General features: G+C 42.2%; 2 protein-coding genes across 2 annotated transcripts in view; one reads left to right on the top strand and one right to left on the bottom strand.

Moving 5' to 3' along the window:
- The first annotated feature begins 464 nt into the window (after positions 1 to 464).
- LOC147426403 (BURP domain-containing protein 16-like) lies at positions 465 to 2,318 on the top strand. Its single transcript, XM_086498580.1, has 2 exons — positions 465 to 696; positions 1,168 to 2,318. Exons 1-2 carry the CDS (start codon positions 547 to 549, stop codon positions 2,071 to 2,073), a joined length of 1,056 nt encoding a protein of 351 aa, XP_086354706.1. The 5' UTR covers positions 465 to 546; the 3' UTR covers positions 2,074 to 2,318.
- A 2,010-nt stretch (positions 2,319 to 4,328) lies between these two features.
- LOC147426402 (actin-interacting protein 1-2-like) overlaps positions 4,329 to 18,115 on the bottom strand; it is a 69,446-nt gene continuing 55,659 nt past the window's right edge. Inside the window, exons 4-6 of the mRNA XM_086498084.1 lie at positions 6,157 to 6,582; positions 5,179 to 5,586; positions 4,329 to 4,729 (exon numbers count right to left, since the gene is read on the bottom strand). Coding sequence (XP_086354210.1) covers positions 4,478 to 4,729; positions 5,179 to 5,586; positions 6,157 to 6,582 — 1,086 coding nt within the window. The 3' untranslated portion in view covers positions 4,329 to 4,477. The remainder of the gene's footprint in view (positions 4,730 to 5,178; positions 5,587 to 6,156; positions 6,583 to 18,115) is intronic.

Below are 18,115 nucleotides of genomic sequence, written 5' to 3'. Positions count from 1 at the left end.
TGTGGCCGCTGCCCCAGTGTGACAGGGGCCTTTAAATTTTTCATTTTCAAGGGTACTATGTTGTACACGGTTGAAACTACCTCAACATACACCCTCCCTTTTTGCCAAAAAGGAATGCCAACAAACACAAAAGACCTCATGTGTGAGTGCGTGAGAGAGAGAGAGAGAGGCGCTATCCCAAGAGACCTCAAGAGGAGGTTTGAACTCAAGACGTTACACGCAAGATTGACTCTGCGTGATACAGAGAGAGAGAGAGAGAGAGAGAGAGAGAGAGAGAGGTGTAGTTATTGGGCTGCATGTGCAGAATTGAACAGACAGAGTACGTTCAACTTTGGTATACTGAAGACTGGACTCGTCAACGTGGACTCTGGAGTGCACACATATCCCACTATCATCCTCAGCCTCATCGTCATCACTCAAGATTCTGAGCTCTATATATTAAATAAGCTCGTACTTGTTCTACTGTAACTTTGCCTTTACTCCCGTCTCATTCACACAAACCAATCAGCACTCAGCGCCAGTCCCCAACATCCTGTGCTTTAATTAATGCCCCTTCAGGTGGCTTCCATGGGTACTTCTCCCCTGCAGCTCCCACTACCTACATCCAAATTTGACCGCCCAAAGATGAAGATGCAGGTTTTCCACCAGAAAAAACTGCTGCCCACCTTTGCCCATTATGCTCTTCTCATAGCAGGGGTAAGTAATTAAGCACACTTGTTCACTTAATGCTCTCCTTAATTCTGCAAGTAATTAGCCATAAATATTAGTCTCCTTACTTGACAAATATGAATTAGCAATCACTTATACAATTTTTAATTTTACTTATTGGGCTCCTTGATTATGCTGAAGAATATGGTAGAGTTTAAGCATTATGGCGCACAATAGCAGGCCATTGTACAATTCATGTTTTGGATTTCTTAATCACCCAACTGATTATTATGGTTTTAAGACTTACAAATAAGGAAAATGTGTATTTTGAAATTGAATTTTTCGTTTGGTCTGTCGCGGGTCGATATAAAGAAAAGTTTCTAACGGAGGGAATGGGCTTCTGCATTCAGGCTCCTTGTTGTGTGTACTCTTGGAATAAATGTTGCTGTTTTATGTCATTAAGAAATGGAACTGTACATAACTTACCATTTTTTCTCTTACTCTACACTGAGTCTCCAGGCAATACTGGCTATGCCAGATGGTGGCATTAGCGACGCAAGCGTAGACATTCCTCCCATTCTATCAGAATGCTTTACCCCCCTCAGCCCCTCACAGGCGGCAACATGGGCGGAAGAGCTCCTCAAACAGAAGCCCATCAACAATGTGCCCACTTTTTGCAAAGAGGCAGGCTTCCTTTGTGATGAGCAAGTGGAGGCTTCCTCCAATTTATTATACTCCTTTTCTACATACAGGTTTGCAAACACAAACGAGACCCATTTGCAAGCAAATCTAGAGAGCTTGTTCTTCAAGGAGAGCCTTCTCTCTCTTGGCTCCCTCCTCCAATTGCCCTCCTTTCAAGAGCCGCCCCTTCCCATGCGCGCCTTCTTGCCACCGTCGCTCCGGCCGCTCCTCTTCGACCCCCCGACCTCGCTCCTCCCACAGGTGTTGCTCCCCTTTGGCTTCCATGCTAGCTCACCCTTGGCCCTCTCCATGCAACATACCCTCCACCTTTGCACCTCCCCTCCTATTCATCATGAAACCAAAGCTTGTGTGCCAACTTTTGAGGGTATGCTCCACTTTGCCACGTCAGCAATCGGCACAACCGATGTGGTAGTGCTATCCAATCCTATCTTGCCACCTCAGCAAATAGTCGCGGTAGTGAGGTTGGAGGAGGTGGCAAAGGGAGTGGCTATTTCATGCCATAATATGATGTTTCCCTTTCAAGTGTTCTATTGCCACCACATAAAAGGTACCAAAGTGTTCAAAGCAACCTTGCAAATGGAGCTAGGTGATAATGTGAAGAATATTTCCGCCTTAGCTTCTTGTCACCCACATGAATCATCATCAATCTCTCACAAGCTTGCCAACAGTGAGCTTCTCTGCCATTGGAACTATGGCGATAATATTGTTTGGGTCCCCCTCTAACTTAGGTATGCAGAGTTATGTGTCGAGAGTTTCGATGTTAATCCCCAATGCTCCATTCTTGCAATTTGCACATTCTAAAATCTGTAGCTTGGGTAGTGGTCATGTGACGCACGATGAAATAATTGTGCCTCATGCATGGCCACATACGCACCAATTATTTGTCCTATGTGCAACTATGCAAGACTTTTTGTAACTATGCCGATTTTAGCATATTGTGCACCAATAATCTATTTACCGATAACTAAGCATGCGTTATCGCAACTTAATTAAGCTTAGCAATCTCAACTCAAAAGCATCTCGTTTCATATCATATACATATGTTCTAACTTGGCTGTAGTTTGGCTTCAATTTTTAAAAAAAGGTGAACAAGCTCCCAAGACATCCATTGGTCACTTCCATGTATTTGCTTGCTTGGCTTATGCATTGGTGCCTGAGCAACAACTCAAAAAAAAATGGATGACAAACATCGGACTCTAATAAAATCATATTCCCAAGCCCCACCTTCATTGTCAATCTCAATGTTGCTCTTTCAAATTTTCTTTTTATTATGTGCTACATAGAAATTTTAAATTAAGGTTCCCACCTACAGAATCTAGATAATCTAAAAAAGTAAAAGACATCATTTTAGGGGCTCTGGCAAGTAGAAAGGGGGACCAAGTTTTTGATTAACTATGAGCTACAAGAAAACCAAAATTGAGAAAGAAGCGACATTTTTCCTTTGGCTAGATAGCAACTACATAGATTACACTCATCATGGCAAATATTAAGCTCTTCAGTATTCAGGTGGTTCAAATAGACGAGGAAGACTCTTGAAAACTTCAATGGGGAATGATAGTGTCAATAAAAGATGGTGTGTGTGTGTGTGTGTGTGTGTGTGTGTGTGTGTGTGCATCACAAGCGCAACACTTGCCCAAAGTTTTGTATGTCTTGCAAAGTGTGTTTGATCCCACATTGTATGTCATGTTGGGACTTTGGCCACACCAAGATGGTGAGCCATTAAAACCCAAGGGCGGTCCATTGCAATCTACTTATGTACTCTGGCAGGGTCTGTAGCTTAATCATGACTTGCAAACTAGATTCCACTGCTCTAGAAAAAAGTGACTTTGTTGGCCTTCAATCTTAATGTCAGACTAATGAGAGAACGAATACTCGATGATTTATAGCCAAAATGGCCAACTATTTACTTCGTAAATTAAGGATTTCTTCATTTTCAAGTAGAAAATTTATTCTACAAACCAGGATATGTGCAATGAATGATAGCCTCGATTCAAGTCAATCAAGACTCCACATTTGCAAAGCTACTCACAAGCAAGATCATTACCAATTTTTTCTTGTTCTGAAACAAGAGGGCAAAATAGCACTCATTAAACAAGGCTAATATCTGTTGCTCACATTTACTATCACAAATTGACTTTTGATTAAAAACCTTGTTTGAAAATTTGCCGCCATCTTTCTGGTAGCCTTCCGAATATAAAATTCCTAAAATAGGTTTTGCTATTCTTTGTTGTGATTTTAAAATGAGATTACTCGTATAATCAATCCCAACATACCTTCTTTTTATAAACAATTTGCAGACAGTGCCTTGAGTCTTTTTGGTCTTCTCAGCACACTCCCTAGGTCGATTTTCATAAGTTTTTAAGCCCTTTAACCTTAAACCTAGGTATAGCCCAAAGTCATGAGGTAATTTGTAGATGTTTTTTATGGTATTGAAGAGTTTTTTTAGAAAACACACAACCCTTATCCACCCTGTACGATATAATTTGAAATACATGTCCAAAACCATACCATACTTCACAGTACGACCATACGGTGACAAGTATGCTCTCAACACAAAGTTAAGTAAAGCAGTTTTAGCTAAGCAAACTAGACAGTTCAAAAAATGCCACTCAAATCAAATGTAAGAGAAACATATTTGATTGGCGAAAAAGAGGAGTCCTAACTCCTTTTTGAAAACCTACTCTCTCCTTTAGGATTCAAACAACCCTATCCCCAAGCTGACTTTCCTTTCAGTGTCTTAATACATCATAGACACCCTTTGAAAAGCCTCTAGGTGTTTCGGCTTTTTTCTTCTTTGAAGTGTTGCTTTTAGGTGCCATCGGGATGAGGTGGGACCTCAACTCCACCCTTATTGCTAGCTAGCCCTCTCACAAAATCATTTAGCACACACCGTTTTTGACATCGTTTCTATTTGCACCTATAATTCACTGTTGCCTTGTCACATTTGAGGGTTCCCCATAATCAGAAAAGGCAAAAGGTGGAGTAAGATGAATGTGAAGTTTATTAGCCAAGCGTCAAAATCATACAACATCAGGACTCAAATTTCCCAAGAAATTCAACAACAAATGTCAAGCATACAAGCCAATCAAAACTGAGCAAGAACTGCAAGATATGCCTTTCTCACATGTCACTGTAACCTCCACACACGTACACAAGCGTCGTCCCCTCCACTGACAAGTGTCGATGCATCCTTGAAGATGACGCCATTTACACCACCTAGATGAGCGCCTTTGATAGTAATTCTGGCTGAGACAGGTTTCTCAAGTTCATAAATGAAAATGTTGGTGTCCACCGATCCTGTTGCGACCTTTAAATTATCTGGCGACCAAGCAAGGCACGTGATTCTTGCAGTGTGATAAAGCATGTTCTTCATCTTTACCTGCAACAATGCATCTCAATCACAAGGTCAAATAAGTAGAGAGAGGCCATTTCACCTTGGAAAACAAAAGCATTAGCCTTGACACCAAGGAAACAAATAGGGGCTATTTCTAGCCCAGTGGCTATTTTGAAGCATTTGTAGGGTCACTTGGCTATTTTACAAAAATTATTTATCCAAAAATAGGCCCAAAATTTCCATTTTTCTGTAGTTTTAGGAGATAAATTTGCCAAAATACACTGTAAAAGTACCATTTTTGTCATTTATACCTTTATGGATAAGACAAATTTGCCAACCCATCTACACATACAAATTTTTACAGTGGTGTTATCCTTCTACCCTGCTTGATGCTATCACATTATATATGTATAGTAAACCAACTTGGGTATGTGTATAGCACGCAAGTAATTATCACTAAAGCGTAGAAGAGAACTTGTGAACCAGACACCCACCTCATGTGACACTCGGTCCCAGACAAAAGCTTCCCGGTTGGCATCACCTGAAGCAAACATTGATCCATTTGGAGAATACCGTACAGCGGTAACAGCACCTCGATGATTCTCAAGCACACACTCTTGAACTAATGCATCCCCTTGCACAGAGTAAATGTAAAGCTTTCCATCCTGGCTCCCAACAACAGCTTCTGAACCATCTGGTGAGATTGCAGAGGCAGAAGCAGTGAATCCAAAACTGTTTGTTGAAACCACCGTGGACCCTCGCAAGAGAAGAACCCCTGCATCTGATGTTAAGATTGCTATGTCATTGCAATTCAATGCCACATCCAGATCCTTTGGTTGAGACTTCAAGTCCACAATTTCTGAGTCTTTATAATTGTCTCCAGGTAATTTACACCTTCGTAACTAGAAAAATGTCAACACGGTGAGTACAAAAAGTTAGCATGCTTTAAAACACGAGTATTATTTACCTTCTTAGACCAAAAAGATCTAATGTCAATACTGGGAATAAGACTCAGACAGACAAAACATATTAATGAAATGGGAAAGATAAACAGAGTGGTGCGGACTATATTAGAGAAGAAAACAAGGGTCCTAGGTGATCGCGGCCACTTTTGAGACTCTAGGAGGGACAAGTGAGAAACCTAGATGCATATGTGGCAAGGGGTCCTCTATATATGGCAGCATGAGGGCCTATCTAGGACCCTTGTCAAGACATAATGAAAACAAATGGGCAACATGTCATGATTGCTCTTGTAAGTAAGCCATTTGAGAGAACTCAGATATTTTGAAATAAGAGACATTTGACCAACTAAACAAGAAGATTTGAACTCGCCTAGAAAATTTTGAATGTTTTACCAAGTTGTGGATACATGATATCAAGCAGAGCAAATGCGTACAAGTAACAAGTAGTCTAGAATAGAAGCTCTAGACTTGTTGAGAGAAAATCCATCCACAACAATCACAAGAGTTTACCTTGTTGTCAAGACCACAAGTTAAAAAGTCCTCGCTGGTAGCAGCCATTGCCTTCACATGCACTGGATCCTTTGTTTCCAGCTTGGTTTTAAAACCAGCCCCACAGACCCATCTACATATAACACCATCGTAACTGCTTGAATAAATCTCAGCCTCACTGCTGACAGCGGAAATCGTGATAGCTGTCACATTTTTCATGTGTCCAGAAAGCAATCGTGAAGGGCTGCTTGGGTTTGAACTCGACAGATAACTTATAGCGCCACCTAGTGATATGGAGATAAGGTAGTCTTTCAACCATAAACAACCAACTTGCATGTCCTCTGCACCAGCACCCCCAGAGAATTTGAAAGTGGTGCACACCTTTCCATTGCCATCATCCAATATATCCCAGATTTTAGCAGTTTTGTCTGCTGAGACTGTCAAAACCTGCAAAAAGCACAGAAGGATTTGTGGAGTCAGACCTGATAGTACTGTGGATAAATAAGAGTGGAAAGCCGAGATTAATAAAGAGATTACAAAAAATAAAGAATTCCATTAGGAAAGGACCCTGAAATCATCAAAAACAGAAAAGTAGAAAATCAACTAAAAGAAGTTTGTTCAATATAGGAAACACACATCACATCAAGTTAGCATGGTGACTAAAACTTTAAGTTAGCTGACAATCGACCCAATACATTGTTGCACCATTTCAGTCTTGGCCAAAAATGTTGTTGATCAAGAGAGAGAATTCAGAATCGGATAATTTTACCTAAACATTTAAGACTTCGCATACAAATAGACACTTTAAAAGTGGTTCGTGCTGTATTTACAAGGAAACCTTGCTTGTAACATATCAACGAACTTAGGACCATGGTGTGTGTAATCCAGAGCTTCAAGGCTGTCATACCTGTCTGTTTTTAAATGACTTCCGCTAGGCTGTAGCCTGTCCTTGATTGAAAGGGTCCACCTAGAATTAAGTAAAGACACATAAAGAAGAAGCAGAGGACCTCTTTCTATGAGCTTAGAGATTTTAGAGGTGGAGAAAAGCTCGAAGGAAAAGGGTCCTGAAGACGTATGGGCCCAAAGGCTGTGCTCTGAACTTTGCTCGGACTGCTTTCGTTTCTATTTAGACTGCCTCAACCAGCACATCAGCATTCACTCACTGATTTTGACCTGCTGCCACCCTTTCATCAGCGCATCACAGTGACAGCTGGCCTCTATAGACAGTGTTACTGGAGCCACCAATGATTGCGACACTCCACTGAGCTCCTCCTCTTTGCTCACTACACCTCAGCCTATAACTATGCTCATGTAGACACCTTTAGGCTCTGTACAATCTGTAGCACCCTCTTAGCCACTGAACCTTTGTCCGACCTTGAGTCCCTGTAGGGCTACTCAGCCAGGATTTAGGAAGGGCGACCTTTTTGAGTCCGTTAGCTTTTCTGGCAGGCAAATTGGTCCTCCATATGCTACAGACTTGAACCATGGAGGAAAACTGTCACTTTGCAGATAAAGAAGGAGATCATATACGAAGTAGATGAGAAAGAAAAATCTTTATGTGACATCAACAGGGTTAACACGTACGGTAATGTACCATGAATACATGAGTGAAGACGTGCAGTACTAATCAGAGTTGAAAAAATGGCAACATACGGTGAATCTTATGTACGATAAAACATGGAAGGCATGTTTGTGCTGACGTGGCAGTTGTACAGATTTCCGATCGTTACACTAGCATTTGTGCTTAAGTAGCAATAAACCTAGCATATCTTGCTCTATACACTTTGATTGTTCTTAAAATTTGTGTGTGTGTGAGCATTAAAGCCCCTTTTGGCACTTCGAATTTGAAGCTTGCCATTGCTATAATCTCTGCAAATTTCATGTGTGCTAATAGCTCTTGTTCATAGCTTTCAAATGAGCCCACCTTTGCCTTTTTTGGAGCTCAATTGAGCATTCAACTCTTGGGCCCTCTGCAGAAACAAGCTAAAACTTTGCAGCATTGACCTCCTTCGACAAGGAAACATGCATGGCGGTGTGGTCTAAGGCAATCGATCTATATATGGTGCCGTGAGGTCTTGTGATCAATGCACATTTCCCATTTTTAGGGAGCAACACGGCCAGACTCCAAATTGTATGCAAGTGGGATCATTGGACTCGTCAGGTCCATTGGATTTGTCACAGACGCCGATTCCTACCTCATTTCCAGAATCGAGAGGTCGGCACTCAACTGATCTATAATCTTTTTCGGGTCCACTCACCCAGGTTCCCACGAGCCTACTCATGCCCTAGGCTCTGGTGCTTGACCTAACCCCACTGGCCTTCCCACAGGCATTGTGAGCCCCAAGGCTCTCACCCTTTTGACAAGAGTTCCCACACGGTAAAGGTCTGCTGCCTGAGGCCTTCTTTTGCAGGCATTCTCACGACGGTAGTGCTTTAAGCTCAAAGCAACCAAGGGCACTTCTCTATCCAAGAGTGCCTTCATATCATAGAGCACAGGTGCCACATTTTTCAAGGGAAGCTTGTCTCACACACTTTTTGGCCTCTTTGCTACAAGGTGAAGAAGTGAAAAGCAAAAATGTATAGATTTGTGAGCATCAACACCCACTTAAACGTGCACTAAAATGCAAAACAATGTATGCAAATTTTATGCATAATGTTGACGTCACACATGAAATGTATGCAAATATCCATGTGATTGGACATATGCCGCTTGTGAGAGGATTAGACACTGCCATTGTTAGAAATGGTAAGACCTTCCTCAATGTGCACCTTGATATGTATGCCATGCCCATTATGGGATCCACTACCTGCATCTGTGATGAGTTACACACTTTGTGTAACAGGCTTGGACACTCCAAGCGAGAAATGAATAGCAACACACGAACAGAAACTTCAGAATCACTGAACTTTTATAGAGAGAGAGAGAGAGAGAGAGAGAGAGAGAGAGAGAGAGAGTTGACACGGCCCGGTGTAGTTCCGTGCCCAAAGGTATTGGCCCCAAAGTCCGGCGCCCCTTTCGATATTTCTTAATTATTAATCATTCCAAAGTACAACTCCCAAGGGACCTCTGCTCTCAGACTCTACCTATAGATGCTCTGCAGAGTGAGGCCCCAAGGGCTCTTATAAACTTACAAGGGATGCTCAAACCATTAAGTCCAAAAGCACTAAACCCAAAAGCATCTGCTCTCAAAAGCTAGCGCTGAGGATTGTAAGGTGTGAGCTTTGTCCTAGAATATGAGTCAAGGAGAGAAGATAAGGAATTATCCCACATGTAGTGGTGCAAGGTTGTAGAGCTACTTAAAGCTTATTTCATGAATGAATAAACGAAGTCTATTTTGCATTACATCTCTCTTGTTTACGGTGAGCTTGTGATGGCTTAGCAACAACTCAAGATCGTGTTTATGAGTCCAAGTTAATTGATCTTGGAACCTAGTTCGCTTGAGTGATAATCTAGCCAGCACACACTCAATTGTGTGCATGATGTTTCTCTTTCATCCACCATAGCTAGCGCGATCCCATTCCCATCAAGTGGTATCACAGCACCAGATTATGCTTTTGTGTTAGTGATTAGCATTCGTCAATTAGTATTCACTAATCTTATTTTTCATTTAGCTTAGTAACCCAATCCCAATCACCATTTGGGCATGAGCATGTTCCACTACCCTTTGGTGATTAGGTGAAGAGGAATTTTGCATTTAGCATTACGTGTGTGCATAATTTTGTGTGCTTTTGTGTTCATCTTTGGCTTGCTTTATCGCACCGTTATTCTCATTATAAACATCGTTGTCTTGTGCAATTTGTGTGTGTGCAAAGCTCTTCCCGACGTTGTTCCATAGAGCCGTTAAGTATCGAAATCGCATAGGTTTTTGATATTTGATTGCACCTCTCAAAGCTTCTCTTCTTTTTGCCTTCAAGCTGCTGCTTAATCATAAAATTTTGGGCTTCATTAGTGCACTTAACCATTTTCCATCTTTGGGGGGGGGGGGGATGTCAAGTGGATCACAAAAAAAAAAAATTGTGTGTCGAGTGGAGCTGGGTGAAAGGGAAAGTTCGTTTTGTATTTCTGTGAACCTAAAAGTCAAGGCTCGGCACCTACTCAAGCCGTGCTACAGCCCGTCAAGCCTTGTCGCCAAGGTTGTTGCAAGGAGTTGGAACTCAACACATCATCATAGCAACAAGGCGGTATCTTCAACAGCTTTACTTGCTGTATAGCTTGGTCGTTGTAATAATCGTCCTTCTCAGGCTAGTTTTCAACCTGTTGCGGAAGACCAACCCGCGTTAAACTTGATCATTTTCTGGGGTTATTGTAACCATTGAATTTTTGCTTCGTGTCCTTTTTTTTTTGGCCTTAATTAAGGTTTTCAATATGTCCTGCTCGAGAACACACAAGGGCCGCCGCGTTGAAACCTGCATGCTCTGCTCGACCTGTTTCGAGTTTTTATTGTGCATACGTCAAGAGTGTGAGTGAGTGTGTGCCACCAGTTGAGCCTCGCCATTTCCTCCTACATACCGGCCCTTACCACACCCTCATGTTTGCTCGTCGGCACTCAAGCTACGCACATCTACTCGATGCGACAATGCAACCACCTTTGCAAATACTCCCTTGCTTGAATTAGCTTGGGTTCCCCCACGAGCCTCGAATCCCCGGGCTTACAAAGGGATAGTTCCCACGAGCAGCCCAATTTTTTTTAAGAACTCATGCTTCAAGGGCTTGTCTTCCGAGAAAGGGCCATTAACGAAGAAGGAACAATAGCTCAAAGGTGCGGTGCTTTCCAATCGTCTACGAAAAGCTTATAGTTTCAAACCTTAAACACAATTGAAATATTCAATCCTAAGATTGGCAACCCTGCTTGCACCAAGCTATGCACTTACACCTATAGAGAAGCCGAACCAAGACAAACACTACATGCTCACTTAGACCATTGTAATTACCATTTTTGCACCTTTACATTAAGGATTTGCATATCGTAATAAACATTTGGTAGACACTGTCTTGAAGAGAGACTCTTCAACTGGTAAGACCCCCAATTGCACCCATTGCACTGGCATCCAATAAAATCAACCAAAGGCGACTATTGTGAAGAAAGGCTTCACCAACGGTGAAGAGGAGCTTCACAAAAGTCTCTCTCTCTCTCTCTCTCTCTCTCTCTCTCTCTCTCTCTCTCTCTCTCTCTCTCTCTCTCTCTCTCTCTCTCTCTCTCTCTCTCTCTGACCACCTAGTTTTGTGAGCTTTGACCACCTAGTTTTGACCAGATAATGACCATCCTTTAGGAGAATGATCCAACACTAGATTTTCAAGATGTCATCAACTCTTTAATGTCCGAGGAGAAGAAGCAAGGGAGGAATGCTCCTTTAGGGGGAGGATCTTTTGCAATTAGCTCTAGTAACAAAACTTGTTTCAAGTGTCGCAAAGAAGGGCACATAGCAAAGGACTGTCTAGCATCAAAGACTTGCAGCATTTGCGGAAAGAAGGGTCATCTTCCTTCCAAGTGTTTCAAAAAGGACAGAGACAGCATCAGCAAAAATCCGAGGCCCAAAGTCTATTTGGCAGAAGAAGACAAAGATGAAGAAGAAGAAGAAGGCGGCAGTAGCCTTCTAGTCTACGACGACATTCTCTAGTTTTTTTTGTTTTGTCTTTTCCCTTCAATAGTATTTGCTTGGAGATAGCTTGGACTAGCTTGGTCTAGCTTGGTCTGAGTTTTATGCATCTGTTTGAGGGGAGGTGTTGAGTGTCTCTTGGATTAGAGATAGTTTGTCTCCTCGATTGGGAATGGTCTCCTGGATTGGAGATGTTCTTTTTTCGTGCTCTTGGATTGGAGTGTGCCAAAGATGTCAATTTCTTCAACTTCTTCCTAGTCCAAATCTCCAGGGGAGGATTGTAAGGTGTGAGCTTTGTCCTAGAATATGAGTCAAGGAGAGAAGAGAAGAAATTATCCCACATGTAGTGGTGCAAAATTGTAGAGCTACTTAAAGCTCATTTCATGAATGAATAAACCAAGTCTATTTTGCATTACATCTATCTTGTTTACGGTGAGCTTGTGATGGCTTAGCAACAACTCAAAATCGTGTTTATGAGTCCAAGTTAATTGACCTTCGAACCTAATCCGCTTGAGTGATAATCTAGCCAACACACACTCACTTGTGTGCACGATGTTTCTCTTTCATCCATCATAGCTAGCACGATCCCACTCCCATCAGGGTCTCCCAAAAGCACCCAGCTTAATTCCGGAAAATCCGTAGAGCCTGCCACGTCACATAGCATTGCAATTTACGGAGAATCCGTATAGTCATGCCACATCACCATCCTCTGCGTTTTTCGGGCGTCCGTACAACCGGCCATGTCAGCAGCCAGCGTGTTTTTTTTTTCTGTAAAATCAGACATAAGCCATAAACCAGTTCAACAGACATTGACTCTAAGTACCAACGCACAAGACGACACAAATTCAGCACTTGCACAAAGACGACAGTCACCGAACATCCACATCACATTCAAATCAAATCACATAGAATCCATCGAGATCTAGGACCATGATCTTTCGGCAACGTGTTTAGCAATCGCATCTAGATCCACATCGGATCTCACTGATGTCGAATTGACTAATTCTTATTGCTATCATGTCCAAAGAATCTCAAGACTGAAATGTTACATTCATTTCGTCTTTCAAACCTACATTCAAACATAGTCACATGAGAGAGCACACATAAATCAGATTCATGTCAAGAATTCCCATGTTGAAGTACTTCTTTCATAAAGTCATATAGCAGAATAGTGTCCGCCCATCAGTATCCTTGAAATCCAAAGGAAAATCATTGACTTCATTCCATCCGAGTAGCCTGTGACATAGGAGCGGAGTGACTCCCCTCTTGTGCAATCCCATCTACACCAGATTCAACCCTGCTGATCCACGGGATCTCTCAAAATAGACGACGCTATACCGAAAGCCTCAAGGTTAAGTCCCGAAATCTGAGAAGTATTTGCTAGGTCCTCCTCCTCCATCTACTTCGTATCCAATGCTGGATAGTTCTTTGCTAAGAACCGCCATTCACTTTACCTTTCTCTTTCCTTTCCTAGTGAGCCAGTATCTATTCCAGAACGAGAATCTCCTGGCTCTCTTCCACTTAAGTTGCTCCTCAGGCTCCCTATCGATTGGCACCTCACCCTTGAAAGGTTTCAAAAGACTCATATGAAAAGCATTGTGAATCGTCTAAGTATTTGGCAACTTCAGTCTGAAGGACACATCATTTATCTTCTCTTGAATCTGGAAAGGGCCATAGTACCACATTCTTAGCTTTTAAAAAAGCCGCTCCTTTCCCTTTCGTTTCCTGATGCGTGCCTTCTCAAACCATAAGAGAACCGAATCATCTTCCTTAAGCTGCAAGTCACGTCGATTCTTGCAGGCTGCCTTCTATGCCGTGCTTGAGACTTCTCAAGAGCCTCGTGCACCAAGTGATTCCTTTCTTTCCTTGTTCCTTGGGACCTGTGGGTACCTTCGCTAGCTTACCCTGTCCGTTGGCACGTCAGTTTCAATCATCAAAACCCTGAGACGCACTATCATTTGATCCCTTTTCTCTAGAATCCTCTGATGAGCTTGCATTCGGTTCCCTTAGTTCAACGGAACATTTGGATGTGCTATCATCCGCCTCTCTAGAATCCTGTGATGAGCTCTCATCCGGTTCCCTTGATTCATTCTTTTCACTGGCAGAATCTTGCCCTGTTGAGGTGGATACTATCCTATCCGTAGTATAAGTCAAAGAGCCGGCATGCATTCCAAGTCGTTGCTTAGCATGTTCCATAAGTCTCTGAATAGAGTCAGACTTCTCATTTAGACAATAGTCTCGAATCTCTTTTAGCAAACCACAACAAAACCGCTCAATCCGGTATTTCAAAATAATCTTTTGAAGCAAAGATACTGGCAAATAAGTATCCCAAAACCTCTAGCAGTAATCATCCAATGTATCTTTCTTAATCATTCGAATTTCTTTCCTATTCATCTGATATCCAAGTTGACGCAAAATTCACTTGGATTTTAACCACATCGCAGGTGCTTCTCTTTGTAAGAACAGTGTAGACTACCATATCTGTGCAATTCCTTTCAAGTAAGATGCCGCCTTTTGGACCTTGGAATGTTCTGTGAACCAATCTTCAGACATCAAACTGTTGTACAATTCGATAGTGTCCTGGTAGCCTGAAAATGACGGCCTGACCCCCTTCCTTAAACTCCTTGGTCTTCTTGCTCATCTGGTCACTGTCTGGAAAAGGACGAGCTCTCCTCCTCTGAACTGCTAGATGGCCTTCCATGCCTTCTAGACTTTCTCAAAAATTTACTTTTCTTGTTTTTTCTCCGCTTCAAAAATCTTATCTTTGGTGCTCAGAAATGATGGGACCTTCTTAGCACCCTCGACTATAGGGCACCTTGCCTATCGAAGAATGAATTGTGTTGTTGTAGGCAAACTTCACCAAGGGAAAATACTTTTCCCATTGAGTATTCTGATCCGAAATATAAGACTTCAACAAATCCAAAACCATTGAATTGGTTATCTCAAATTGCCCGTTTGTTTGTGGGTTAAACGAGGACAAGAACTGCAACCGCGTGCCAATCTTCTCCCAGATTGCCCTCCAAAACAAACTAGTGAATTGGGGAATCTATGTTCGAAACAATGGACTCAGGCATGCCATGCAATCGGAAAATCTGTGAGACAAACAGTTTCGCCAAATGATCGGGCTTAACTGTCTTCTTTATCGAAATAAAGTGGGCCTCAAAGGCTGCATAACACACAACATCGTTTTCCGCATCAAATAGCCATGCCATATGGAATAGATGCAACTTTCCCTCCACTCTGTAACCGATGATGATATTTGCAAAATCAGGACTTGTGGCGTACTAATCTACTATATCCTCGAAGCTTCGATTATGTATCACAAAAATTGCTAGAAACAAGGGCTTTCTAGACAACGCATCTGCCACTAAATTCATATGTCCCTGAACATGGACTATCTGGAAATGAAATTGTGACAGGATGTTAGCCACCCGCCCACCTCATCTACTTTTCCGAAAGCTGCTTCTACGACAAGTAGTAGTGTAAACTTTGATGGTCTGTGAAGATGGTAAAGTCAGCTCCAAGCAGATAGTGTCGCCACTACGTAAGAGCATGGATAACTGCCAACAGCTCTTTCTTGTAAATCTGTACAACCAATTCAAGACATCCTGCTCTCATAAGCAATGACATGGCCTTCTAGCATCAAGACTGCTACCAAACTCCAACCACATGCATCACAGTAAACGTCAAAGGGCTTTTGCAAGTCTGGAAAAGCCAATATTGGTCTGGTTGTCACCTTTTCCTTGAGAGTTTGAAAGGCTGCAATCTCTGACAATCCCCAAGTAGAAGAAACCCCTTTCTGAATCAACACATGCAAAGGAGAGGCTATCTCTACAAATTTTCGAATGAACCACCGATAATAGGAACAAAAACCGAAAAAGCTTTGAACTTCATAAACATTCTTCAAATCGGGCCAGTCACAAATGGTCCCAACTTTCGCCAAGTCCATCTTTACACCTTCCGCTGAGACGATGGGTCCCAGAAAGTGTATCTCTCGCAGAAAAACTCAATCTTTTTCGCATTTACAGCCAGTTTATGTTGTTGCAGTGTCTAGAAAACTTGTAATAGATGGTGTCTATGCTATTCCTCACTCTTGGAGAAGATGATGATGTGGTCAAAGAAAGTGCCCACAAATGATCGGTACTTTCTGAAACTCCTATCCATCATGCGGTTGAATGTAGCCGGAGCATTCATAAGGCCAAATGGCATCACCAAATATTCATACAAACTAAAAGTCGTCCTGAAAGCTGTCTTATAGACGTCTCCAAGAGCAATCGGATCTAATGATAACCACCCTTCAGATCAATTCGGTAAATAGAACCCTGAAGCTTGTCAAGTATATCATTAATCTTCGCAATGGGGAATGTGATCTGGTTCATTATTTCTTCATTTTGGGGTCGGTAAGATGGCCGGTTCGGTGGTGTACTATCGGGAATCAAATCAATCATATGATCTTTCAGACGAGCAGGAGGTAACTCTCCTGGTAAGCCTTCAGGAAAAACAGTCCACGGTCCACGGTCCACCTGAGCTTGCAGAAATTCTTGTCGTTCCTTTTTGAGGTCAAAAATATTTTGACCTTTGATCATCATTTACTTCTTTCAAGAAGATCGAGTAAATAAAAGACTAGATTTCATTAATTTGGAAATAATCGAAGCCAATACCAGTGGGACAAACTCGCCCTTCAGTAAAATCTCTTTGCCCTTCTCATTCTTCAAGATGGATTTCCTTGCTCTATAATCGACTACGGCATTGTTCTTGGGGAACCAAGGGATCCTTCGGAGGACGTCACACCCTTCCAAAGGCATGATGTAAAACTCATCGTGTCCTAAATACCCCTGACAATGCAAACGTAGTTTGCCAATGACAGGTGTAATGGCAACATCCCATCCGAGTGTCTCTAGAACAGCCTCGGCCGGTGGCCCCATTTCCTCGGGCGTAATCCCAAGTCAAGCTGCCAACTCGGTTGAAGTTGGCCTTGGCTTCTCCATCAAAGAAGATAAGGGCTTCCTGGTCTCGCACTTTGCCCCATGCTCTGCAAAGTTCAGTATTGTTTTTGGTCATTTGATCAAGGATGGCGATCCCCACAAAATCTGGTAGCAGTCCCGCTTTCATCTTTCCTTTTCTTCCGTGTTCGATTGCTGCTCTGTAACTTTCTAGCTTATCTTCTGGTGGTCCTCTAGTTCATCTTCTCAAGAATTTTGTCCAGCTCTTTCTACGAGTACAGGTTCCACTTTTCTGCACTCATCCGTCCTTCCAACTTTCCTCCCGACCTAAGAGGAGAATCAATGGCCTCTCACCATCTCGAGTAGATCTCATCAATCGGGTAATTCTTCAGGTGTTTTGCAACTCTTGCGTCCTTGGAGTACTTGATCAATCTTTTCACACGTGTAATCGGGGCAAAAAACTGCATCCAAGAGCACCAAGGAGACACAACGAGCTAAAACCTGCAAATTTCTGATGTTTGGCTGAACTTTTTTTAAGTTTGTACATGAGTTTTAGTTATATACAAGGCTCACTTCAAAAAACTCACTCACGGGCACTTACAGTAGCCCGACAGCTGTCACTAGAGTAGCAACTTGCACTGCATGTACATGTGCTTGCTAAACCAAGTTAAAAATCTCACAAAAAGAAAGCCCATACACACTTTTGACATCGGGCCTCATGTCCGTATGTACAAATTTACCAAAAACAGGGTTTCAAAAACCTGTAGTTGACGTTTGTACTCTTCTCTGGCAAAATGTCAAGGCCCGACCTAGCAGCTACAGCTAGAGCATTTGCAACAAGGATTGTCAGTTGTACGATGATTGACACTAGCATGATGCATTCTGGAGCTATGCAAACCATACAGAGTTGTTTGCGGGATTTACATGCAAACTCTAGCATGGATACGCACGCTGCCTATCACTAGAGCCGATACAGCTACATGTAGATCGACTGAGCGAGCCAATGGGTGTAGATTGAGTCCTAACCATGGGCACTACGTGCCAATGGGAGAATCATAGTCAAAGACTTGTAAAAACAACTAGAAAACAGAAGAACATCTTCAAGTTAAAGACGATATGAAAGGCCGAGTTCCATTTAAAAAATATTGACCCCTCAACTAGATGCCTTGGCCTTTTTCTTTATTGTGTTGATGAACCATCGTGATTATAACTATTTGCGGTGTGAGCCCACTCACATAATCTAATACATTTGGCACCTTGACCATTAGTTTATAGACAAAAGAAGAAGAAAAAGCAACCCCCATTCCTCTATACCTTGTCACTCACACACTTTGGAAACAAACAAAATCACACCCAACACAAAAAAGCATATACTGTCTCTCTCAAGTCCCCGAATGGTGATACCTGCTTAGATAGGCTAATACATAGTTAAGCAAGAG

This window comes from Adiantum capillus-veneris, chromosome 24 (genome assembly GCF_014529385.1).
Source record: "Adiantum capillus-veneris isolate H3 chromosome 24, ASM1452938v2, whole genome shotgun sequence".
NCBI lineage: Eukaryota > Viridiplantae > Streptophyta > Polypodiopsida > Polypodiales > Pteridaceae > Adiantum > Adiantum capillus-veneris.
This window is presented reverse-complemented; position numbering and strand designations above follow the sequence as displayed.